Raw genomic sequence first — 25985 nt, 5'->3', positions numbered from 1 at the left:
ACATAACTTGAATTTTATGTTGTCCAATTCGATCCAATCTTAAGCACAAAAAGGGTCACAAACCCTTTCGTGCAAATAAATCAAGCATGGGTTTGGAGCAAACCAAGCAAATATCCCTTCTAATTTTCTGTAACCTCTAATTATACATAGTTTCAATTAAAATGTACGCATCATCAGACTTTTTTTTTTTGACGAACTGGAATAACTAACAACCGGGCAAAGATGCCAAAGATACAAAGAAGCCTACCCTGAGGCAAAAGCAAGCAGCAACAACTAAGGAAAAGCAGTACAAAGAGGTAAAGACGACATCGCACCAAATGCTAAAAATGTCACTCCTCATACTGCCAGGAAGAAATTAACGGGGACAAGGGAGACTATCATTACACAGAACGTGAACAAGGGAGGATGGGGGTCTGTTGACCCAAATATTATCACATACCTCCCTACTTTGCCGCAACTCCAGAAGATCCGCAGCCATATTGGCCGATCTTGGAACCCAAGACCAGCGGCAGTCATTAAAAGACTCCCCCATTCTTTTGCATCGCGCTAAAATTGGGAAAGCTTCCCAACTGCCCATCGTATCCAAGTCGCGAATACAGAATATGGATTCCTGAGAGTCAGATTCCACGATGACAAAATTCCATCCCATGTTTCTTCCAAACTCGCACCCATGCAGCACTGCCAAAGCTTCTGCCACTGCCACAGAAGAGGCCGTGACCCTCAACCTGTTCGCTGCCACAAACCTGCCCGCATCATCAGACTTTCACTAATTTACAAAGAGAGTTTCTGGTTCGATTCGGAAAGGACAGGTAATGTCACATGCATGCACATCCTCCTCAATCTTATCCTTCTCGCTGGATCGTAGCTAGAAACAAAACATATAACGTAGATCCTTCATGTATTACTTTCATGTCCTTTATGATTATAATATTCCCGTGCTATATATAAAGACATTGAAGAGTGAACGTACTTAGTTGACAAATAAAATATCGACTCTCATGTAAAGAGGCATTCTTGTACTCGATGTTCTGAGTTTGAGTCCCCATCCTAGTTTTTATATTGTTTGTACTTAAAACAAATCTCGCATACATATGTGTGTGTTACCTGATTTAAGTATTTTTATTGACTTAACAAAATACACACAAATATATACATATATTATATATGGGGACGAATGCGTGGCACCATATTTTTTTCACAAGTTTTGTAGAGCCAACTTCATAATGTATATTAATGGTTTGAATCATCTATCTTTTAGGTATTCCCTCAAAGATCATGCCTCCCATAAATCACCAAAATCTGAAATTATATGACTGTTGAATTAATAATTTAGGATTTCTTTGTAAAAACACATTTGTCTATTTTTATACTATAAATGAATATCTTAATGATTTTTTATTCGTCTAATTTTTCACAAGGATTGTCTATAAATGATATTCTAAAAAATAAAACGATTCGTAACGTGGAAATACATTATGAAATAAACCCCATATAACGTGTGCCAAAATCTGAATAAAAAGAAGTAATATGACATATCCGCTCCCCATATATAAATATAATACAAGTCTAAGCATGCATATTTCTTAAGCCAATATAATAATTGGGTGTGTTTAGTTGTCTAAGCCCGATCTCTACTGTTCCCACCTTCTACGCCATCAAATGGGGCATGAATAATTTAAGCAAATTACATTCCAAAAGTTAACATCGTGATTACCCAAAAAAAAAAAGTTAACATCGCTGCACCATACATTAGTGCCAATGTGTACTGACTCTACTTTTGCAGATGCAGACTGTTATGTTATGCAAAAGCAAAAACTAAAACTGATAATATTCCAAACACCATGCTCAGCTATTGGCTTTATACTATACATTTAAATTTAATAATTAATCTTATTTTGTAAGATATAATCCATATACTGCCACATTTTTTACGACCCTTAAAACTAAACATTTGCAACTAGAACTTCATTTTTCTGAATTTCAAATAGAAAGAAGGATATATAATTTCACTTGTGTGATCTCAACAGAACTATACAAGTGCGAAAGCAACAGCACACTGCCGGATAGTGCCAAACCGATTGAAAAAAAAAATAAACATGTCACATGAATCCAAACTTATTTAGTGTCCCAACATATATATTTCCTTCAAATTAGGGCTATATATCCTATTTATGGTGTATGCCAGTATAATTTGAATTTTCTCCCCGTTTCTATCACGATATATTTTTCAACATTGTTGTGATGTTACTATTTAACTCAAATTATGATAATGTGTATTTGCTTTTTATCAATATATTCTAAAAAATAAAATTATTAATCTACCATATCGCTCACTTATATTACAATACTAGAATGATACACCACGAGACATGTGTTGAGAAAAAATTTCACATTGATGAGAAATAGAACTTGCATAGGCTTACAAGTAAGTTTGGCTACTCCTCATAATGCCAAATGGTTTTATAGTGAAAGTTTAACTTTCTTCGTCACAATTTGTCCCATGTGTGAAGCCTAACATACACACTTGTTTCACATCATCCCGTTTGTGTTGTCCACGCGTTAAATTTGTAAATTTGCCACACGTGAGGGAGTGTGTTGATAATGAATTTTTCATTGATGAGATGATGAACCTTGCATGAATTTATAAGTAAGTTAAATTACGCTACATATTACCAATTAATTTATAGTAAAATCTTAAACTTTCTTCAAAATGTATGCATTTCGTAAACACATAAAATTTTCTCTTCATTCTTTTCATTATTATTCTCATTCATTTGAACTTAAATCACGGGGCCTTTTCTTTCTTTCTTTTACACCAACAGACCAACTTGGAGCCCTTTCTGTCTCTCAGTAAAAAAGTATATTCAGATTCTGTAACATTGTGGCATAGCATGTATTAACCCTAGCTACTAGGGTTGGTAGGGAGAGATGGCATAGGATCCTCTCCTTGATTTATTTTGTGGGGATCTAGATAATCAATCAATCGTGTCCATTTATTATATATCGTGCGGTTTGAAATTATTTTAAAATTTTAATTTAAAATTAAATATAAATAGTACTTAACGAAAACTGATCATACGATGTACGATAAACGAATATAATTAATTAATCTTCGAATCTCCACAAAAGGATCCAGAGAGGATCCTTGTCCGGGAGGGATAGATAAAGGGTCGACTTTCAACGACCCTACTGGCCCAGCTAAATGGACTCCATTAGCATATCACTGATTAGCATTAGGTTTAGGGTTTATTCTTTCACAGGGAGCAAATGAACAGCCCCGATGACAAAAGCTGAATCAAACGGGGTAGTGGGTTCTAATCTCGACTAGCACATCAAGTAAATATGAAGTAAAAAAAAAGCATCGTCCGCATCTCGACCCGAATCCAACCTAATTTTTCTGCTTTAGCTAGAAGAGACAGTCTTGCTAGATTTGGTTAATCGAATACTCCAAGCATCGTGTCGCACGATTACCCTTGTTTTGAAAAAGTAATTTACGGAGCATAAGTACAATATTACTGCATGTGATGTTTCATGTCAATTATACAACGTTACAAGCAATTTTTTTTATAGATTTTGTTACATTATTACTGCAAGACGCGAAAGTAGATATGTACCCATGATTATAGATCTTCTTCCTCTTGCGATCACATGCCCTTGTAGCCTTTAGAAACTAGGGTTTTCTCTTTCTCCTTTCGAATCATTCTTTTACCCGCGGAATCTGCACTGTAGTTAGATGCTCGATCGATCTCCTTGGGTGACGTAATTACTTGTGGAATATATGTGTGGTGGTCGTACGTGTATATATTCCCAACCTTCATGCATAGCACATTGCCTAACATGCATGTTAATTAATTATGGAAAAATTAGTATCCGGTCCCTAGTTTTTATTGTTTATTGACTAAGACCTTATTAGTTTTCAAATTTTGATTCAAGTCCCTAGCATTAATGTTATAATGAATTTACATGTTTATTATATAATTTTTAATATAAAAATTAGTAATTAATTTAGGGTTTAATACTCACACCTCTATTAAACTTCTAATTAATTTTCAATTCAAACATTTCCAAAATAATAAAAAATTAAATTAAATTAAGTTTGTACCTATTAGTTTTTTTTTATATATATAAAAAGATTCTCAATTTTTTAATCTTAAATGTACCCATTCATATAATTTTTCAATTTTTTTAATCTTAAATGTACCCATTCTCAAATATATCATTTTATTATATGTAAAATGTACCCTTTTTGAATATAAAATCCATTCAAATTTTTTAATCCATGTTTAAACTTATATGGGTACATTCTTTTTCGTTGATTTAAGAATGTATCCATGTTTTGGTACAATAATTTTTTTTGTTAATTTTGGTTAATGTACCCATACATATATGTATATACACACACAATATAATAGAGAGTATAATTTATATTTTATTATTTTTAATCCCATAAATTATGGGTTTTATTTAAAATCTCATTAATATAAACAATTACAAATTTCAATTTTTAATTTTTAATTTAAAAAATATAGTAACTTACATTATTACATTAATGTCAAGGACCTCAATCAAAAACTAAAAACTAACAAGGTTTCAATCAAAGAATATTGATAGCTAGGGATCGCATCCAAAGTGTCCTATTAATTATACATGTTTTGGATATTAAACAATAATTGGACTGCTCTAAGTTGTAAACCTTCCATCATTAGGAGCTGATTGGCTCTTGGCAACGTGGCCTGCTATTAAGTAACCTAATTTGTTTTGTGTATGGCTTCTTATGTGCCATCTGAATTTCTATGCTTCTATGCATGTGCATTGGCCAAAATTACAAATTAATTACAATAACCCAACTGAGAAATATAAATTTTACAAGGGTTCAATTATTATTCAAGAAAAGCCTCAACAGACAACAGAAGAATTTTATATTGTTTAAATTGTATTTTAATTAACTACAAAAATACTTTAATTCATTCTCACTAACAATAAAATTATGATTATATTTTATAATTAGCCCAAGGGGATAGTTGGTTTGGTAACTTGGAAGTGTTGCAATCGCAGCGGCACTCAAAAGGGCTTAAATCTCAAGACTTTTGCCTTGATTTAACTGTAGCACGAGCTAGAAAGCGAATTCGTGCTACTAGAATTTTGTTTTCTTTTCATCCAGAATAACATTCACTTTGAGATTGCTGAGAGTACGTGACAAATGAGGAGAGGATTTATCAATGTATAACAGAAGTCATAAACCAATTAAGTGAACAATGCATCGACATTGTATTTATACTTCGAAACTAAATCGATAACATAGTTCTTTATAAAAGAACTTTTTTCAACTCCATTGATTGAAACTTTATTCCTTTTCAATTTTTGTCTTAAATGTCAAAATGGTCCATGTGTTATAGCCATATGGCCAATTTAGTCTCTGTGTTTTCGATTTGACTAATTTAGTCATTGTGTTTATCTCTATTAGCCAATTAAGGAGATTTCATTTAATATCTTTTAAAAAATTCATAAGAAAAACCATATGACAAATAATTACCCTATCTCTTTACAGAAAAATGCAAATTGATGAGAAATAACACATATAAGAAATAAAACTTCCAATCTGAAAAATGATTAAGGTTGTGACATAGAGAATAGGGGATAATGTTAGGGAGGAGGTCGGAGAGTTGGGAGGAGAATAATTTTTCTTTTAATTTTTAATTTTATTTCATTTTAAATATTTTAAATCAAATAAATTATAATTTTATAAATAAGTTTATAATAATAATAATATTATTAAATTTTTTTTACAAAAATTAGATGGAAATGTCATTAATTGGCTAACGAAGATAAACACAAGGACTAGATTGGCCCAATTGAAAACACAGGGACTAAATTGACCCAATTACTAAAACCACAGAGACCATTTTAACATTTAAGCCTCAATTTTTCATCAAGGTCCCTCGGTTTTAATAAACGTTATTAATTATTTCAATAATAAAATATTTTACATGTCAAGATAATTAAATTTTATTTCTAAATATATTCATTTAGGGTTAGAAAAGTTACATTTGATATAATATATATTTATGGCTAAATTTTGCATCTTATTTTTTTATTTTTAATTTGCTACCCTTTTTTTAAATTGTACCAATTTTCTTTTTTGTTTTAGTTTGTACCCGTATATTAATTTATTTTTGGGTCCATATTTTTCAAACTTTTATTTGTACTAATTTTTTTAACCTTTTATTTGCACCAATAGTTTACTAATAATGTACTCATTTGTCTTTAAAATGTACCACTTTGTTATATGTAAAATATACCCTTTTTTTTTTGTAAGTACCCTTTTTTTTATGTAAAATTTACCTGTTTTCTAATGTAAGACCTGTTAAATTTTTTTAATCTGAAATGTACCCATTGTTTTTTTTTTAATATAAAATGTACCCATTTTTTTAATATAAAACTTACCACCTTTTTTGTAAAAAATGTACCACCTCTTTGTATGTAAAATGTACCGTATAAAATTTCTAATTTTTTATGTAAAATGTCATTAGTATAAGTAATGACAAATCATGAGTTTTATTTAAATACAATTTATCTTAATGACAAATCATGTCATTAAGATAAATTATACTTTTTTATATAAGTATAATTTATTTTTTAGTATTTTTAATTCCACAAATCTTGATTTTTATTCAAAATCTCATTAATATAAGTAACTACAAATATCAAATTTTTATTTAAAATTATAATAACCTACGTAGAAATGTATTATTGCATTAATTTCAGGGATTTCATTCAAAAACTGAAAACCAACAAGGTTTCAGTAAAAAAAACGTTGATAAGTAGGGACCGCATCTAAAGGCACCCTCAAAGAAAATTTCAAATTTTAACAATGACGTATTGACCGTTTATTATTTAAATATGTTTGAGACTTATTTTTGTAAACGTTAAATACGCTAGGCATGTTTGAGACTTACTTTTATGAGGATTAAAAACGTTTTATGACAATTAAGAGCTCTTTTGAATGTGCTTTTAAAATTACTGAAATTGCTTTTGGTGAAAATGTTTCTAGAACCTATCTTTAGTGAAAATGTAAGTAAATCCTGGAAAAAAAACACTTAAAGTGCTTCATAGAAGAAGCACATAAATGGTGCTTCTTGTAGAAAACACTTCAAGTATTTTTGGAACCCAAAAACATTTTTTGTACAAACACCTTCAGTAATTTCAAAAGGACATCCAAATAAGCCCTAAAATGTTTGCGAAAGTGTTTTACAATAAAAGTTTACAAATTGTCATAAATCATCAAAACGTTTTCTAAGAAAGTATAATCAGCAAGCACTAAAACAATTGAATATTTAATAAACAAATATTTATCATAAAATTAATTGTATTCAAACAATAGATTTTCTAAGATGTATTTTTTTATCATGCTCCGGTTATAAAATATTTGGGATGTTTTAAAATGTTAAATTTTTATTTAGAAAGTATAAAAGTAAAAATTTAACGATTAAAACATCGAAAGCTTAAACACTAGTACGGAAAAAAATTCAGTGCGAGAAACTTGGTAGTTTTTCTTTTCCCCGCGAAAAAAGCGACAAAAAGAAAGAAGTTACTGAGATGTTAACTGTACACGGCCTCTGTACTTAGTCCAGTCGACGCTCCTCCCTCTCAAACATTTAAAAACCCCAGAGACCACTCCAACTGACACATCCCCCATAACTCTGCCGCCAAATCACTCTCCCACCCACACCTACCACCGCGTCAACCGCCTCCCCCTTCATCTCCCCCCATTCCCAATGCCGACAATCTAACCTCCTCCCTCAGTTTTCCAATTCACTGCGGCATTACATCAAACACCTCGCCAGCAATCTTCGATGGCGTCTCTCTCCCGGCGAGCCTCCTGCGGCAGCTCGCCCCAGCCAACCGCCGCATCTTCCACTCCGGATCTGAAGCACCGGGTCATCACCTGCCTCAACAAGCTCGCCGACCGCGACACTCTCGCCATGGCCTCCGCCGAGCTCGACTCCATTGCCCGAACCCTCGCCCCCGACTCCTTCGCTACCTTCCTCATTTGCATTCACAACACCGACTCTTCCACCAAGCCACCCGTCCGCAAGCAATGCGTTTCGCTCCTCACCCTGCTGTCGAACTCCCACGGCGACGCCCTTGCTCCCTTTTTGTCTAAGATGATCTCCACCGTCGTCCGCCGTCTCCGCGACCCCGACTCCGTCGTCCGATCCGCTTGCGTGGACGCAGTTTCCGCCATGTCGTCCAAGATCACGACGCCGGCGTTTTCGTCGTCGTTCTTAAAGCCATTGATGGACGCTCTGGTGACGGAGCAAGACTTGAACTCTCAGATCGGCTCGGCGCTGTGTCTGGCCGGCGCGATCGATTCCGCGCCTGACCCGGACCCAGTTCAGCTGAAGCGGAGCTTGCAGCGGCTCGGGAAGCTGGCGAAGAGCGAGAGTTTCAAGGCCAAGGCGGCACTGCTGGTGCTTGTTGGGAGCATTGTTGGTGCCGGTGGCGCGTCGAGCCAAGGCGCGTTGGACTGGCTTGTGCCGTGCGGGCTTGAGTTCTTGAGCAGCGAGGACTGGACAGTGAGGAAGGCCGCGGCCGAGGCGCTTGGGAAGGTGGCTACCGTGGAGACAGATTTGGCGCCGCTTTATAAAGCTTTGTGCTTGAATGCTTTGGAAAGTCGGAGATTTGATAAGGTATATTGCCTTCCCTACCTCCCAAATCGGTTGTTTGAGGCTCTGTTTGGTTGCTGAGAAAGGGTAGGAGAAGAGGAAAAATATTGTGATTTCAATCCTATCAGCTATTTACTTTTCTTTTTCTTAATAATTTTTTTGTTGGGATTTTAGTAATTCGTTCTTTTAACAGGTGAAGCTAGTCCGGGAGACTATGAACCAGACATTGGAGTTGTGGAAGGTTCTTCTTGCCGGCGATTCCGAAGAGATTCCTGCTCCAATTCAATCCAGATCGTCAACTGGTAAAGGCTTTTTCTTTGTTTCAGAAACACCAAAATGTAGCAATAAACGCCTGCAACTTCTTTTCTTGTTCAGTAATTTGATCAAACGGTTTTAGATTTATGACATGAGAAAGGAAACGAAAAGCGAAACAGAATTTTTTCGCCATGAATCTGAATTCAAAAGCTATTTTTGAAGTATGAAATTGTTGTTACTATGGTGTTAGTTTGTCCAATTTTAGTAAGCTCTGTTGTGGTCTTCATCCTGCTGTATAATCTTTAAAGTTAAACAACTTTAGAACCTGTCTAATCTCATGTAATCTTCTGTTTTCTGATGGATTTTTTTTTCCTATGGGACCAGATAATGGGATTGATCGATGCTCTCCTCCCTCATTGAAAAGTTCCGATGATGCCGGTTTTAGGACTCCTCAACCAAAGAAAGCAGTCCCCACAAACAGGTCCCCTCCATCGGATACTTCTTTGGTGACCACACCTAAAAAGGGAAGTCCTTCAAGTGGAAGCGATAGAAAACCAGACGCAGCTGTGTTCGCTAAGCAGGACCACAAGAAACCCTCTGATTGGAAAATTGAAATTGCTACGCCAAACTCCCTCTCTTTGACGGTGACTCATAAGGATGATATTGTTAGGAGCGACTGTAGAGATCCGGATTCAGGAAAGAATGACCACTTTGGAAATGGCAAGCCAGAAACTAAGCACTTGCTCTTTAGTAAGAATCATGGTGAAAAAGTACACAGATTTGGTGGTTTAAAATCTGGGTCACGCGTTGTTCCATTTAATGATGAGGAGAACTATGACTCAGATATTGTAGTCGGAAATGCTGCAGAAGAAGTTTATGAGAACCAAAAGGATGCTGAGGATCTCAGTTTGATCCGCGAACAACTTATTCAGATTGAAAACCAGCAGTCCAGTTTATTAAACCTACTCCAGGTAGGTTCCTGATACTTGTTCACCTTTTCTCTCTTAATAAAAATGTAAATTGCACCACAACCTGAGGCATTACTTTCCTGTTGTCGTTTTTTTTTACTTTATCTTTAGGGTGGTGTTATTGTTATTCAAAGACTCAAAAGTTACTCTGCCTTACTTCTCATTACTCATTAGGCTCCAACCGCCCCATTGCTGCCTGGTCTTGGCAAACTTAAAATTTGATAATGGAGAATGGGATAGTGCAGGCATTGTTAGTTAGTCTAATCATCTTAAGTTTTTTGGACAAAGTTTAGTCCTACAATGTTAAAGAATCTTCAGGTCTGCTACTGAATCCCCTTTTCTACTTGTATACAGAGATTTATTGGGAGCTCTCAGAGTGGGTTGAATGCTCTTGAGTCACGTGTACACGGCCTTGAGATGGCTCTTGATGAAATATCATATGATTTGGCAATATCAAGTGGAAGGATCCCAAACACAGAATCTGCAGAAAATACATGCTGCAAGCTGCCTGGTGCAGAATTCTTGAGTTCCAAGTTCTGGCGTAGAACAGATGGGCGGTGTACTACTTCAAGGCTCACTTCTGGAACCATTCCCTCACTCAACGCTGTGCCTAACATACCTAATAAAAATACAAGTACTGAATCGTGTGCTTTTGACCGTGAAAGGTTTCAGCACCAAAGTAGGGGTGCATTTACTGGTTACTCGGTGGCAGAAATCCAAGATGCTGAGAGGGTTCAAGTTTCCAATGCTAGTCGTTATGATGGGGTATCGCCAACTACTTGTACACCATCAAGGAACATCAACAAAAGGTAAGGATAACTAATTTTAGCACTTTATCTTTTACTTCTAGTTGTTTCATTATATTTTCTTGTCTGCCTACTTACAGACTGGTAGTTTCACTTTTTCGTCATTCATAATTAGCTGGAGTTTCGCTCAAAGTAATTCCCATGCGGAAACTCATAGGGGATCTTTTGCAACACTTTCATGTCTCATGAGTATATCTTTCTACTGAAAATGTCAACTTCCCACAAATTTCGTGAAAGCGTTCCAAAATCATCATCTCCAGTGGGCCACTGGCAATCTATGATGCATATTAAGTATCTGTTTAGCTTTCACAATTTCAATGCTTTGGTAATATTTGACTGATTACCTCTGAAAGTTGAACAAAATTCTTCCAAGACATTGCAAAACTTTACTAAAGTTATTAGGATTTAAATCCCGCAACTATTTACTGCAATAGTTCTATTTTTTTAAGCTGTTGCTACGTTACACACACATTGTTTAGTGCAAGGGAGCCAGATAAAAAGCCTATACCCTTTCCATGTCCTGCCATCATATACAGCTTATCTGTAAAAGAAAATAGGTTCTCAATTCCATAGCTTCCCACATCGAAGGAAATCAGTCTAGCACAAGTGCTTAAACAATCTTGTGCCTCCCCACCCGTTACCTGAGTAGTTTAACTCGTTGGAAGTTTTTTTTATTTAATTTTCTTCAAAACGTCGGAAGTTATGATTGCTTAAAGTTTGTAATGTACACTTTATCCTCAAAGAAATGATTTCTAACTCACCTGTCTTCTTTCTCAGATCATCTGCTTAAAGAGAATGAAAGTGGAAATTGTTTGATGGGTCAATTTCGCTCTGGATACAAGCATCATACTGTGGGTCATCGAAGGACCCGAACACATTAAATTGAACGCGGATGCCGATCAAGTCGATATGTAGGTGCCCATAATTTATGAGATTTCTAAATCAATGTAGCATTTGATGCACCGGGAGCATAGGGCTCTGCTTCTACATGTTACTCAGAGTAGTGTTTTATAGCATGTGTTCTATTTATCACTAACCTGCACCATTGCCGGTGAAGGGAAGGAAGTTAATCTGTACAGATCCAAGTTTGCTCATCTTTTCTTGGATTGCTGGTACTTGCTGTATATGATCAATAAGTTTTTTTATCGCTATAAATATATACAAGTGGTATTGGAAAAGGAAATTCCGACGGAATTTGAATGCAGGATAAACGCTCTTAATTATTTTCGGCTACAAATGCCTTGGTAAAAGATTGTTCAGAAACCTATTTAGAACAAAAGAACGTGGGCTGCAAAATTGAAGCATGCCATTTCACACAAAAGCAAAAGATAAAACAAAAAGGTGGCCAGCTGGTTTTAGATTCAAGCAATCCGAGGTAGTGGACATTCTACGATTCATATGGCTGACTTCGTTTTGTAGGATAAGATTTGATTGTTGTCGTTGTTTTATAAAAAGCCCTTAAACAAATAAAGCCCATAAGAGATTAAACAATCCTCTCGCGTTTAGGAATGGCCCAAACAAGCACTACGGGTAGGGCTGTATGGACTTTTAATTTTCCGGTTACAACCTTCTTTTTTCAAATAAAAGCAACAGACGAAATCAAACGAGAAAAATGGATGTGTGGTTATTATTTGGGTACACTATATAATAGAGAATTTTAACGAAATATTTTCAGTATTATTTACTTTAACGAAAAATCATATTTTTACACTAAAAAATCAATTCTGGTACTATTCACCTTACCTTTTATTTTGTCATTATTGTAAAAACTCAAAGTTTTCAAACCCTTTTCATTAATTTTCCTTATATAATATGGAAGGTTCTTTTGTGCTCTGTAAGAGCAACTTCTATCTATGGATTCCTATGATGCTCCGAATTGTTTTTGTCATGTCCACTAGGACTCCATAGTCTCCATTTATGTGTTTCGAACCGATCGGTAGAGTTGTTGTTGTAAACATGTTTTTAAATGCTTTCATTAGTGTGCCCTAGGCTAGAATCAAATCTACATTAATCAGACAGTCCTATCGAAAATTTTGCCCCTGAGCCAAGGGTATGAAGAAAAATTGAGAAGTTTTGTTTATATGCTGCAGTCACCAAATGTTTGAGTGCATATAGAAACCTCTTTTATCTCTTGGAGATTAGGTCGGTCAGAAAATGACATAATCATTTTTTTTAAATGCTAGCGTTAATGAGTTAAATTGTTAGTTGTTAGGAGATAAAGAGATCGGTAGAAATCAAACTCATATCAAAATGCATGAACATGATTACTTTATACCATTACGATAAAGCATCATCTGCAAATTAGCTCTTTTCGACCATTTTTGGTGCTGGACCACGCCAGACAGGCTTATCACATACTCACAAACCATTCACTTGTCCGACTTATAAAAAAAATTTGCAAATATTATAGTATTTTCATAACATGCTCACAGTAAAGGACCAATTTTCAATATATATATATACTTCCACTGATTAAAAAATATATATATTTCCACTTCAACTGAATTTTTTATCTTTGTTAGAGGACCAATACCTAATTTCATAAACTTTTGCTTCTGTTTTAATTAATAATTGAGCAAGATTTGTTCTTGGTGTAACTAATAGAAAATTAATAATATACCCCAAAATGCCAATTTTATTCTTATCTAAATTGTTCGAACCTGTCATGTGACAGGCCGTCCCGAAATATAATTTTCGATGGTGTGAATTGCCTAAAATATCCTTAGACATTTGTGGTGTTATGTGGTTTAAGTTGTGTTGTGGACCAATTACTTTCTTCCTAACCTTTTGGACCCAATTAGAAATAAAGGTTCTAATTGTTTTGGTTGCTTGTAAGAGGATTAGGACCACACACACACACACTCTACCTCTCTTTCTCCTGTTCACCCTCTCTTTCTCTCTCTTCCCTATCGGTTTCTCTCCATTTTCATATCATACGTATGGACGAACCTCAACCAAACCATTTCTTCACGGATCGAGGTTATGGAGACCATTTTCAAGTTTCTTGCGAGCCCAGGAACCCAGTGATACTATTATTTGGACGTGAAACCTCGAAAAAACCCGAGAAACCATAATCTCCGATTTGAGCATTGTTCATGCACTCGTGAATGTGAGGTTTTTAGAAGTTTTAAAGTTGCTAGGAAGCTTTAGAACGTCTTCACGAAGCTCGGAGAAGAAAAACGAGGTGTTTTGGATGTCGGGAAGTCGAGTTTGAAATTTGACCGGAATTATTGTGCTTTATCCGGCGAGATCCCGTGATTTTTGGAGCTTGAAATTGGTAAGATCGTGTTCTTCTAGTCCTAAGCTTCATTTTGGTACAAATTTCATAGATTTTGGTTGTGTATGGACTGAGATATTAAGGTTTGAAAATTTCCCAGTTTTGTGGCGACGGCGACGGTCATCGGAGTTCAAAGGAAGAAGACAGAGAATATACCATCAAGTTTGATGGAATATTCTAATGGCGTCATGTTAGTTTTAACGGTATATGCTATTATTTAACGGAATATTCCCTAACACCATTAGGGTTACCGTCAGTGTGCCTGGCAGGTGACCGCCCGTGGGCTGCGCGTCTGGCCATGCCTTGGCCGACGCGTGGGTGGTTGGAAAATTTTTCTAAAAATATGGGGATGTTCGTGAGGTTGTGTAGATCATGTTGGTATATTCAAACATCTCATTTGAGCAATATATGAGAAGTTATTAACTAGTTTTTTCTATGTGCTTTAAATAACATTTATTCAGTTATTTCGCATATATGTGAGACCTATCCTGAGGACAAGCGCAATCAAGGGCGGCTCGGGGGCTACGACCCTTCGACATACCAGTGATTGGACTTTTGGTTTTAAGTATATATGTATATGTTTGGTATCTTTCCCAAAAAATGCATTTAAATGAGTTATGATTTAAATTGACATGCCAAATGTTTTACATTTAGAATATGCATATGATGTTTGCATATATATATATATATATATAATTGTGGTGTTGTGGACGCTCAGGTAAGCCTCAGGTGAGTTTATGATTGTGAATGTGAATAACGGTTGTGATTAATTAAGAAACATTGAGCTCATAAACCTGCACCCCGATGTTAGTGATTTAGCCAGAGATATGGCACATGCCTGTATATAATGTCACCTCCCGCACCATATGTTCACATTGGATCCAATTTAGGTGCACAGTCTTGTCGTACAGACCATCATAGATGGTTCCGACTCGTAGGTGACCAGTGATTTTTCGCACAGTTATCATGAGAGCGTAGTATTGAGCATAACTATATTACACCCAGTCTTGTCGTACATACCATCATAGGTGGTTTCGACTCGTAGGTGACTAGTGATTTATCGCACAACTATCATGAGAGCATAGCATTGAACATAACTATATTATACCCAGTCTTGTCGTACAAACCTTTACAGTGGTTCTGACTCGTGTGCAGTGTAGTACCGTATAGATCACTTGCAGTGACTCCGTCTAGATTGACTAATGAGCTATGAATTCAGCCGTACAGACTTCTGCAGGGGTTTCGACTAATATGTTCTTTTTCCATGAATTTATTTTCATCTGAGTTACTTATTCTGTTTTATATTTTGGCATGACATACTTATGAATATGGATATGTGAAGCATGATTTGAATATATTTATTTATTTATATTCCATTTCTGGGAAGGTTATACATGTTTTACGGCGAGGAGTTAGAGCTTTTGATAAAATGAAATGGTCTTGAAAAACTTTGTTTTTGCCCACTCACACTTTCTGTTTTGCGCCCCTCCAGGTTTTAGATAAGTTTGTTCGTTGGTGGCTCATGAGGATCGATTGGAGGTTCTGACAGACTATCACAAATGCAGGACATCTCCGGGTGTCGTTTATCTAATACTTGTTTTCTGGACTGAACTTAGGCTACTTACGCTCTGATTGTGTATTCACACATACTCTAGCACTTGTCTTAACTAGTAATCTTATGAGTTGGTTTTCATTTATTCGTATTCTCTATTATCATTATTGCTTCTGCATTGTGCACATGGCTACGTCACCCTCACGTGACAGCCAGCATGCCTCGATCTCGGTCGAGGTGTGTCATGTCAAGCACCCAAAATTATTTTCTTAATTTTTAAAAGTTAAGAAGTAAAATAAGTGTTTTTGACCCAATTATATTCAAGCATTATTATTATTATTTCTTGCAATTATATTCAGTATTCAGTGTACCTAAGAGGTCGCACTTGGTGCGATGGCAAGTGCCTTCGCCCATGAGCGGTAGGTCTCGGGTTTGAGACTTGGGAACAGCCTCTCCATAAATGGGGGTAAGGCTAGCCGACATTCACCTCTCTCAGACCCTGCGTAAAGCGGGAGCCTTGTGCACTGGGTACGACCTTTTTTTTTTAGTGTACCTAAATGCTACTCATAATGAGTGTTTAAAATATTGATATAAGTAGAAATGTCGATATGTAAATTGATGGGAACATAGAGTGGATATATCGATATACGAGTTTTCTTCGACGGAAATTATGAAAATTTGCAATGGAATGTGTATATTAACTTAATCAGATTTAGTTGAAATTAAAGAAAAATTTCTCAAAAAAATAAAAATAAAAAAAATCAAAAGTGCAAAATCTGTAATGGATTCCAGCAAATTTTTTGTAATGAATCGGTAAATATCATTAATATTCATTAATTTTTCTATATCTCACCGATATAGGGTGAAGTTTGCATTTTGTGGATATTTTAAACACTGCTCATAATTTGTTAGGAAAAGTTTGCTAATGGAGTTGCGTCATGGATTAATTTCCCTTCAATTATCATTAGTTTCTTTCAGCCGTCCTTTTTACAAATGGTTTTATTCGTTGGGTTATGTAATTCTTATGTTGAATTAGACCACAAAACCCATCAGAATCAACACTTTAACTCGATGATTTTAGGGTTTGGTTGCATGAAAGTCATTGTATTCGAATCTTCTATGGTGCGTTGATAACTAATGTGAAAGTGAGTGCTTCACACAATTAATTATAATTGTTTTGAGATTTGAAATGACTATGCAAGTCTTTCTGTTCTCCAGAAGAGTACGTTGTTGTGTCGAAAACACTAGCTGATCTTTTTTTTCTTTAAAAAAATAAATAAATGAACAAAGGTGCGTAGAAAAATTTGACTTTAAACATGCAATTAACCACAATGTAGAAGAATTAATCAAACTACAACGCAAGACCAAGTTCTTTTTAAGTATCAAAGTCGTTTAAAATTACTTTTAAAGTGATTGAAAATTCTTTTAGAGAAATATTTTTGAGTACTAAAAACACGAAACAAATAACTAGTGCATGTTTTTTTAGGATTCATTTATATTTTTGCTAAGAATTGCTTTAAAAAGTACTTTCACAAAAAACGTTTCCAATCATTTTAAAAACACTTATAAACGAACTTTTACTTTGAAGAGAGAATATATGTGTTCCTAAGGCTGCAAGAAATGAATCAAATGGTAGAGAGAAGGGTCGTTCGAATTATCGTGTGAAGCACATGAAATTATGCATGCAGCTGCTTAATTCGTGGTTCACACGGTTTTATGAAACCCAAGACCTAACCTTTTGCCAGCTAATCCTCCCTGCCTATTGAGTCTTGACCAAACCCAAAAAAAAAAAAAAAAAAAAAAAAAAAAAAAAAAAAAAAAAAAAAAAAAAAAGAGAAAAAAGAAAAAGAAAAAGGATACGTGCTCTTTTTGAATGAATGTCGACCAGCTCATTAGACAACACATGGACCACCTCTAAAGTCAATGTTATCAACTGCTACAATTGTTGGTAAATACGGATTTGAATCCTCTCCTGAGCCCAAGGAGAAGATCCTCATGATCAAGAAGTGTGGGTTGTTAGATTTTCATCCAACGGTTATAATTATTATAACTTTAAAAAAATCATCATGTTTATAGCCGTTGGATTTTCATCCAACAGTCCACACTCTTTGATCGGAGGATCATCTCCTTGGGCTTAGGAGAGGATCCAAATCCGGTAAATACCATATTAGCCTCTTAACATGCACATACCTAAGTGTTAAAATAATAGGAAAACTGATAAAAAAAAGTTTAAAAGTTTTGAGTTTTAACGATAAGAACAAAATAAATGGTAAAGTAAATAGTATCAGGATTGACTTTTTAATATAAAAATGTGATTTTTCGTTAAAATGAATAATACCGAAAACTTTTCGTTAAAGTTCATTAGAATAATTGGACAGAGTTAGAGAACTGTCGTACACTTATACACGTATGTCCTATATATAGAATCATAGATAGGGCGGGTGAGAAGGGAAAAACTAGTCACACACTCGTATGGATGTCCCACAGAGGCAGAACCAAAAAGAGCGCGGAAAACTAGTACATGATTGAAATTTATTGAGTTAGTTTGCGTATAATTCTCTCTATATTATTTCAATTTTGCATTTAATTGGTTACGAATATGATGTTGAAATTGGTCGACGAAAAAGAATGTACCTATATTTGGTGTCGGGTTTGTTCATCATGTCATTCTCAATTACAATGGAGATAAAATCCTCCTTGACGGGATTTTAAATAATTAATGCATATAGTCATTTCAAATCTATTTGACGAGAGATTTTTCAATGTATCCGGAATACGGGACGGATCATCACATGTCATAACATAATTGGAGAAAAATTTGTTTTTCAAGTAACCATCCAATTGTTTAACGATATGTTGCATTTCGCCCTGTATTCTAAGTACTCTGAAAAATCTCTCATATTTTACAACGCAGACAGTTTTTTAAAATACATTAAATCTAGTACTAGTTAGTTTTCTTAAGAAAATTTAAAATACATTTAGTCTTGTGGAATCCAAATCTTGCTTTTATAGTTCCTCAATCCAAATGGAATACATATTCGGTTAGTGTCAAATAAGGTATTCCACTTATATAAACATAATCTTATGGATTATGAGTATCTTAAGTCAATACTGTTTTATTGGGTAATAACTTTCATTTGTACGTAACCCAATTAAATAGAAGATATGCAAATGAATGAACAGACGGTAAAACATTGTTAATATTTCGGTTTTTGGTCAATAGAACATCAATATTTTCTTCTTTCGACCAACAATTCTCATTCACAAAATTTTAAAATCAGAATCTTCTCTAACAAAATCGAAACGGAGTGCCAAGTCGCCTAACTATACTTATATGTATGTCCTTCATAGTCAATCATCAACTTAATTTTTTAAGGAAAACTAATGAAATGGCTTGAAAATTTTGACTTTTAACGATAAAGACGAAATAAATGTTGAAGTGAATAGTACTATGATTGATTTTTTAGTGTAAAAATGTGATTTTTCGTTAAAAGTAAACAATACCGAAATATTTTCGTTAAAATTCCTAATTTTTTATCCAAGAAGATAAATAAAATGTGTAGTTTCTGAGCAACCTCCATGGACGCCTGTCTTCTACCTCACGCCATATGTTATTACAAAATACATTACAATATTCATATTCCCCTCAGAAAATCAAATCAATCCCCCGAAAAGGGTCCACCTCAAATCCCAATAATTTCGGTCGCCCCAAGTCTTCTTCCTGCCAAAAAAATCCCTTTAACTAATCAACGTCGACAGACTAATCGCATAATCCTCCACCATCTCCTCCACCAGCAGCCTTACCCATTTGACACCTCATCCACCACCACCAGCCGCCCTTATAGACTCTCTCTCTCTCTCTCTCTCTCTAAAACCTCCCCCGAAAGTTCCCAAATTCCATAATACCCACTTGTCGGCGGTAGCAGATCTACAAAACCCACTAATTATTCTCCACCCCCTCCCCCCGCTTTTTTGGACTTTTTTCACACTGTCCGTTTTTAGCAATCATGGACTCGTCAGAGCAGCGCCGCAAGCGGAAGCGCATGGGGCGGTCCTACTTACAGGCGAAGCAGTACTTGTCACTGAGACGACCCTTGGTGCTCTGCTTCTCGTTCTTTATCTTCCTTCTGTTCGTATCCTCCGGCCGCTTCCGCCCGGCGTCGTTTCGGCCAGTCCTAACCGCCTCCTCCACCACCCTCTCCCTCCTCTCCTCTACCGCCAGCAACTCGATACTCGAGTCCTTCGCTGCCCACAGTAAGCACAGCAAAGAGTCGCCGCCGTCGTTTCGAGTCCAAGATCGAATCTTGTTTCCCGATCACGTGCTTCTCATTGTGCCCAATCGGTTCCGCCAAAACGACGAGTTGGAGTGCGTTTACCACAAGCGTTTCAACGGTTCGTATGACGACATTCTTGAAGATAAAGAAAAGAATCAGCACCTGGATTTTGCGGTTCGACCGGTTTTATCCACCGACAGCTACGATGACTTCCGGTCCATCGTCCGGTGTCCGCTGCCGCCGCTCAATTTCTCCACAGCCGTTGATTTGCGACGACGCGGCAGTTATGATACGACTGCTGCGACAAACGGCACGGCTTCTCCATGGAACAAGGTGGTTTATGAGGCGGTTATTGACGGAGACACGGCGGTTGTGTTCGTTAAGGGGCTGAACCTCCGACCGCACAAGAATTCGGATCCAACCCGGCTCAGTTGCCACTTCGGATTGGGGAATTGGGACAAAGACAAAGAACAAAGCGGCTTTGTGCTCACCACCGAAGCCGTCACCGCCGCTCAGGAAGTCGTCCGGTGCCTCCTCCCCCGCACTATCCGTAACCATCCGGATAAGGCCCACGGAATCCGGGTCACTATCGGATACAACACCGGCCACCCCAGAGCTCCAGTCCACGTCACTCTGCCTTCTGTGGCCACAATTCACAATTCCAAATCCCATCCAGTCCAATCCAATCCGAAGAAGCATGAGCTTTGTGTGTGCACAATGCTGTGGAACCAAGCACCGGCGATCAAAGAGTGGATTATGTACCACTCGTGGCTCGGCGTCGAGCGGTGGTTCATCTACGACAACAACAGCGACGACGGGATCGACGACGTCGTTCGAGAGCTCGATTCACAGGACTACAATGTCAGCAGGCAGAGCTGGCCGTGGATCAAAACCCAAGAAGCAGGCTTTTCCCACTGCGCTTTGAGAGCAAAAGACGAATGCAATTGGGTCGGATTCTTTGACGTGGATGAGTTCTTTTACTTCCCGCTCGCTTTCCACCGTGGCGGAGGAGATTACGGTGTTCCGGGGGAGAATTCGCTGCGAAAACTAGTTTCAAATTTTTCAAATTCAGCCACCATTGCGGAGATCAGAACTGATTGCCACAGCTTCGGCCCGTCCGGGCTGAGCTCTCAACCCCCGCAGGGAGTCACTATCGGGTACACATGCCGGCTGCAGAGCCCGGAGCGGCACAAGTCGATCGTGCGGACGGAGCTGCTCGACGTGACTCTGCTCAATGTGGTGCACCATTTCCGGCTGAGAGAGGGGTACAGGTACCTCAGTGTTCCAGAGGGAATCGCGGTGATCAACCACTACAAGTACCAGGTGTGGGAGACTTTCAGGGCAAAGTTTTTCAGGCGGGTGGCGACGTACGTGGTGGATTGGCAGGAGGATCAGAATCAGGGGTCGAAAGATAGGGCCCCGGGGCTGGGGACGGAGGCGGTTGAGCCGCCCAATTGGCGGCTGAGGTTCTGTGAGGTGTGGGACACCGGGTTGAAGGACTTTGTTTTGGGGTACTTTGCTGATCCTGTAACTAGGTTGCTGCCATGGGAGAAGAAGTCTCTTACTTCTGCAGAGTAAATCACACAGAGCTGCCATTTGTTTCCATTCTTTTTTTTACACGTTTTACACACGAATCGAATTAATTACAGGATTCTCAGAGTGTAAATTTTGTGACAATATCAAATGAATTTTTCCTTTGCTTGTATACAAATTCATTTTTCCCAATCAAATAAAATGGACTACGGATTTTTTCCTCTCCTGTGTGTCCTTTTATTGTTTGTTTTCATGTCATTTAAAGGAAAAGTAATCGCAGGGAACATTAAATTCCAAGTGTAAATCAAATGGAAAAGGTGAGAAAAAACCCCGTCTGTCTCTCTTACGGATTGGTGTGGAGTTGTAGATGCAGCAGTTGACAAAAGCAAATAATGGTTTATGTTTCAAAAGCAAATAAAGGGGTGCGTTTCAAAATTTAATTTAAACCACTAATTGAATTCAACAGCTGCAACAACTATAGCTCCGCATCAATCCTCAAGAGAGACAGACGGGGATTTGAATTAGAGTTATCCAAATGAATTTGGAAATGTTTTAGCAGGCAAATTGGAGGCAAAACCACAACGCAAGTACAACTCAGCTAACTGAACATTCTTACCATATAAATCGAGCAAAATTACGTGCATTAGTCATAAAAGTGCGGTTTTGAGTTTAGAATTAGATACAGCTCTGAAGAGTCCGCTTTGTACAAATTCCCAGCAAGCAGCTCTGAAGAATCATCTGTACGATAACCTCTGTACGATAAGCTGTTGCTTGAGGAACCTAAACATGAAAATAAACATCTTGTAATTCAGAGAGAGAGAGACGTCGCGCGGTTGGGCATGAGCAGTTTGTGCTGAAATTATGGAGTCTTGCTTGCTTCTCTTTGAGAAAGCCTCTGACAAACTTTGTGGCCATATATTGGGTAATAATTTCAAAAATTATTATAAGCTATGCGATGCTGTTAAAATAAAAATGAGAAATTACCTGGCTAAAGGCTACAGCCGTTGCATAAGGCGATACGATCATTAAGCCTCACAGTTTAATTACTTCAAAACTGGATCTTGTACAGCCAACGGGAGGTTATCCACGTATTTTGATAGCGTGGAATCGAGCTTCTCTCCAATTAATGAAATCCAAGCCTGTTACCATTTCAACTGTTATTGCAATAACTTGATAAATATAAACAAACGGAGCCTAATTGATTGATTATGCCAACGAGTTTGATCAACCGGTCACACGTTATATATTTTTCTTTCTGCAGAATGCATGTTTGCTGTTATACACTATGATATAGATAAAAGAGGAAAACTTCAGGAACATTATCTTTTATGCAATAGGCCCTTTGTCAAACAGTGTTACCACCAATCGACAAATTCAAAATTTTCAAAGTAAAAATGGGCACACACCTGATCAGACGATGTGAATCCTCGAACTGTGTCGCCACCAATTACTGCAATCCCCTTGTCTCCAAGTGGCTGCAATATTACTGCCTGAAAAAGTTGGAAATCGTGTTTCGCAATCCTTAAAATGCAGATATACGCGGTGATTCTAAACGCACAGAATAGTAGAATCTAAGAATAATGTATATAAAACAACAGACGGAACTAAACCTGCGTATTTGAAGGCAGAAATGGTAGCTCGGATTTCCCAGGGTAAAGATATAGGTTGGCCAAATAGCTCTCTGAAGAAAACAGAATGGCAGTCTTGTTTAGATTGTGAGTTGTGACATGGAAAAAAGTCGAAGAACTTAGACAGATAACATGCAGTCGTTGGCAGGTACTTACGAACTCCTGATTTCATAACCCCTCGATAGAGTGATCCTTGCATCAGTTTATCAGCATCCACATCCACAGCCTTTCCATCACCATTGGAAGATTCAGCTGCAAAACCAATCTGAAGGATACATCTGCCATCATAAACTATAACTAGAGACCGGCAGCATGTCACGCTTGAGAGAGACTCCCATGCCCTGAAAATAAGTAACGAAAAACAACAATTAACCAGCCATACTCAGATTAGCAAAGTGCTTAGTTCTTAATCCGCCAATCGCAACATATAACCTACATTCCCCCTCTCTTACTTAACATCAAGGTTTTGGTTTCAGCTTTATAAAACAGAATTTCGCGCTACGAATTGAAAACACATGAAACTGCGGACGATGACGAAAAGGGTATCAACATTGCTATGCCAATGCATTACCACAACAACTCAGAAAGTAGAGTCTTGGGAAGATTCGGATGCATCTGCTCGCATTCGACCCCTTCCGGACTCACCTGAAATTAAACCCTAAACATATTAGCACTAATTCATTTGAAAAAATGGGATCAATCAGCTAATTTTCTGACCTTAGATATAGATTTTGGCCTGATCGACAGCCACACCAAACCTGCTAGTATGTTGGTCACGGCCAATCCCAACGTCAATAAATCAGCTCTGGACTGTGAACTACAAATTAAACATAATTTCACATGATTAATTAACCACTAATGAAGCTTCAAAATTCTGAAAATTGCATTGAAGTAGCAGTGGTTGTAATTAAGCAGATAGAAATGTGTTTGCGTTGCTTACCTGCTGGCGTCAGCGACGAGAGCGATGTCCGAAACGGTGCGGTTGAAGAGGACGGCCAGGAGGGAGGCGCCGCCCGCGTATATCGGCAAGCTCCGAGCGGCGTCGTCGTTGTTGGACACCCAATCGGCGACCCAATTTCTCTTGGGCTTTGGGCCTCTGTAGCGAGTGTCTGAATTCGAAGCCCTGATGCTGCGCGGGAAAGCGGGGACGAGACGACGTCGGAAAGGGCGTTTTGGAGTCCATGGAATTGGACTGCGGAGAAGGCTTCCCGCTTCCATCGAAATCTGTGGAATAGGTGACGTGGCGATGATATTTGATATTTTGCTTTGGATTGGAAACGGCCTGTCGTTTAGTTGAATTCGTTGCATTGTACCTTTTTAGGCATGAAGGACATAGATTATAGATATGTGACTTTTGTTGGCTTTAGGACAATCTTTGTGGACTTTGACTATAACTTTGGGTTTTAACTAGGCCCATAATTGAACCCATTTTTTCGTCACTAGCCCATAATTCCAACTTGGAAACATTCTCCCCGTTTGGTATAAAGGACTGGATTAGAATAATATATCTCAAAATTTAAGGCGCATCAACGATAGAAAATAATGATTTTTCATTTTGAGGAGATTAATAGAGGGTTAGACATTAAAGAATTTCTCCTTTCTAGTCCTATTATTTTGAGGAGAATTGAAATGAACTGATTTTCTTCTTGAGTAATTCTTCTTCTACCTCTAATTTGGTCACAAATGTTAATTTCTTCTTTCTCCGTACCTTGAAAATAGTGTTTTGTTCATTCTACTCCACCAAAGATGCCATTAGTTGTTGCTATTTTTACCATACCAGGCGATAGAAGATGTCTTGGAACATAGTTACAAATATATTTCTTAATTATTTTGTTTTTTGTTTTTAATTTTGAGATAAAGGGAAAGTTGGGAGAATAACAAATGAAGAAGGTAGTGGGAGGGAGGGAGATGAAGAAACGAATAATGAATGATTACAGAACGTTAAAAATAAAACTAATATAAAATAGTTTTCTGTTTTTTGTTTGTGGTTTTCATTTTGTATATATTTCTTCTACATCTCTCTATCACATTCCGCTTCACCCTTCTCCAACCACGTTTTCCTCATATATTTTTTCCTATTTTAAACACAAAAACTAAATATTAAAATATTAAAAATTGAAATAGTTATCAAACCGTCCAAAATATCATCGCTCTTCGAATCAATGCACGATTCCCTAGTTGTTATCTTGCAGCTTTGGGTGTATATATATTGATGGGCGTACATCGTCATATTAATATATCCTCATGCACATGCAAAACTATGAGAGCCGTAGACTCCCCCTCGGAGTGGATCAACACGTTTATGGTCAAACTTCAATATCTAAAAGGTCGGCCCTCTTGAAATCTGGGGACATAACTGGACAGAAGACTTGAAAAGAGTTTTGGTCTTATAACTCCTTTTCTACGTTACGTTATTTTCATACTTTGTAGGGCCTACGTCCGGCATGATGTTGCAGACTTGCTCGGCACCAAGTATCAAACCATGGCCATCCGTACACTGGTATTCCTCTTGTTTTTCTGCTAATTAAGCTATCTGAACTGCACAACTATTTCTTGAAATGAACGGCAACGAATCCAATGGTAATGCATGTAGTTAATTAGCAGTTGATTAAGGAAGTTTAACTCTAAATTAGCTTGACAGTATTAGTTTGTATGGTTAGGGTTTCCTTATTGTTAAGAAATTAAACTAGTTTAGACAACACATGCGTCATTGCCAATTAATTTTATAGAGCTTTCTGTAATTTGTGATGGATATTGATCATATTAATTTTTTGTAATCATGTTCATGTTGTACAAAGATTTTGTTTAGGTTAGTTGCTCATGAGATTTTTAATTTTGACGAGGTGGTAAGAAATTCTCGCACGTGTAAAGCTAAGCAATAATAAATTTTCACACGCACATAAGCAATTCACCAAAATAGTTGCTCGAATTTAGCTTTCATTTGCCAAAATTTTTCACACGGACATAAGCGATCAACAAGAGAATATGGTTTAGTTTAACCTTCACTTTCAATTGCAAATTACATG

At 37.1% G+C, this 25985-nt stretch overlaps 3 protein-coding genes across 4 annotated transcripts; 2 read left to right on the top strand and 1 right to left on the bottom strand.

The window, feature by feature from the left end:
• Nucleotides 1–7514: 7514 nt before the first annotated feature.
• On the top strand, nucleotides 7515–11878 carry LOC103451904 (TORTIFOLIA1-like protein 4). The gene is made up of 5 exons (XM_029091432.2): nucleotides 7515–8690; nucleotides 8860–8968; nucleotides 9306–9892; nucleotides 10244–10698; nucleotides 11473–11878. Exons 1-5 carry the CDS (start codon nucleotides 7854–7856, stop codon nucleotides 11483–11485), a joined length of 2001 nt encoding a protein of 666 aa, XP_028947265.1. The 5' UTR covers nucleotides 7515–7853; the 3' UTR covers nucleotides 11486–11878.
• A 7153-nt stretch (nucleotides 11879–19031) lies between these two features.
• On the top strand, nucleotides 19032–21552 carry LOC103451902 (glycosyltransferase family 92 protein RCOM_0530710-like). Its single transcript, XM_008391342.4, has one exon. It carries the CDS (start codon nucleotides 19532–19534, stop codon nucleotides 21374–21376), a length of 1845 nt encoding a protein of 614 aa, XP_008389564.1. The 5' UTR covers nucleotides 19032–19531; the 3' UTR covers nucleotides 21377–21552.
• Nucleotides 21553–21925: 373 nt separating this feature from the next.
• On the bottom strand, nucleotides 21926–24271 carry LOC103451903 (protein COFACTOR ASSEMBLY OF COMPLEX C SUBUNIT B CCB4, chloroplastic). 2 transcript variants are annotated; one of them, XR_011575127.1, is made up of 8 exons: nucleotides 23900–24271; nucleotides 23677–23776; nucleotides 23531–23604; nucleotides 23116–23300; nucleotides 22942–23012; nucleotides 22738–22821; nucleotides 22316–22470; nucleotides 21926–22111 (listed from the first exon to the last, which is right to left on the bottom strand). XR_011575127.1 is itself a non-coding variant. In XM_070811226.1 (7 exons), the coding sequence occupies exons 1-7, from the start codon at nucleotides 24265–24267 to the stop codon at nucleotides 22375–22377; spliced, it is 978 nt and encodes a 325-aa protein (XP_070667327.1). In that variant the 5' UTR covers nucleotides 24268–24271; the 3' UTR covers nucleotides 22312–22374. The 2 variants fall into 2 exon arrangements, 1 of the variants encoding a protein (XP_070667327.1); XM_070811226.1 differs by lacking the exon at nucleotides 21926–22111 and having other exon boundaries at nucleotides 22312–22470.
• Between the last annotated feature and the right edge of the window lie 1714 nt (nucleotides 24272–25985).

This window comes from Malus domestica, chromosome 13 (assembly GCF_042453785.1).
Source record: "Malus domestica chromosome 13, GDT2T_hap1".
Classification (NCBI taxonomy): domain Eukaryota; kingdom Viridiplantae; phylum Streptophyta; class Magnoliopsida; order Rosales; family Rosaceae; genus Malus; species Malus domestica.
Note: the sequence above shows the minus strand (reverse complement) of the source record. Positions and strands in the feature narration are given on the sequence as shown.

Coding starts and splice junctions, on each gene's coding strand:
- LOC103451904 (XM_029091432.2), top strand. CDS start 7,854: ATGGCGTCTCTCTCCCGGCGAGCCTCCTGCGGCAGCTCGCCCCAGCCA. Junction 8,691..8,859: donor AAAGTCGGAGATTTGATAAG/GTATATTGCCTT, acceptor TTCTTTTAACAG/GTGAAGCTAGTCCGGGAGAC. Junction 8,969..9,305: donor TCAATCCAGATCGTCAACTG/GTAAAGGCTTTT, acceptor CTATGGGACCAG/ATAATGGGATTGATCGATGC.
- LOC103451902 (XM_008391342.4), top strand. CDS start 19,532: ATGGACTCGTCAGAGCAGCGCCGCAAGCGGAAGCGCATGGGGCGGTCC.
- LOC103451903 (XM_070811226.1), bottom strand. CDS start 24,267: ATGCAACGAATTCAACTAAACGACAGGCCGTTTCCAATCCAAAGCAAA. Junction 23,301..23,530: donor CTACTTTCTGAGTTGTTGTG/GTAATGCATTGG, acceptor ACTTATTTTCAG/GGCATGGGAGTCTCTCTCAA. Junction 22,471..22,737: donor GATTCACATCGTCTGATCAG/GTGTGTGCCCAT, acceptor AAATGGTAACAG/GCTTGGATTTCATTAATTGG.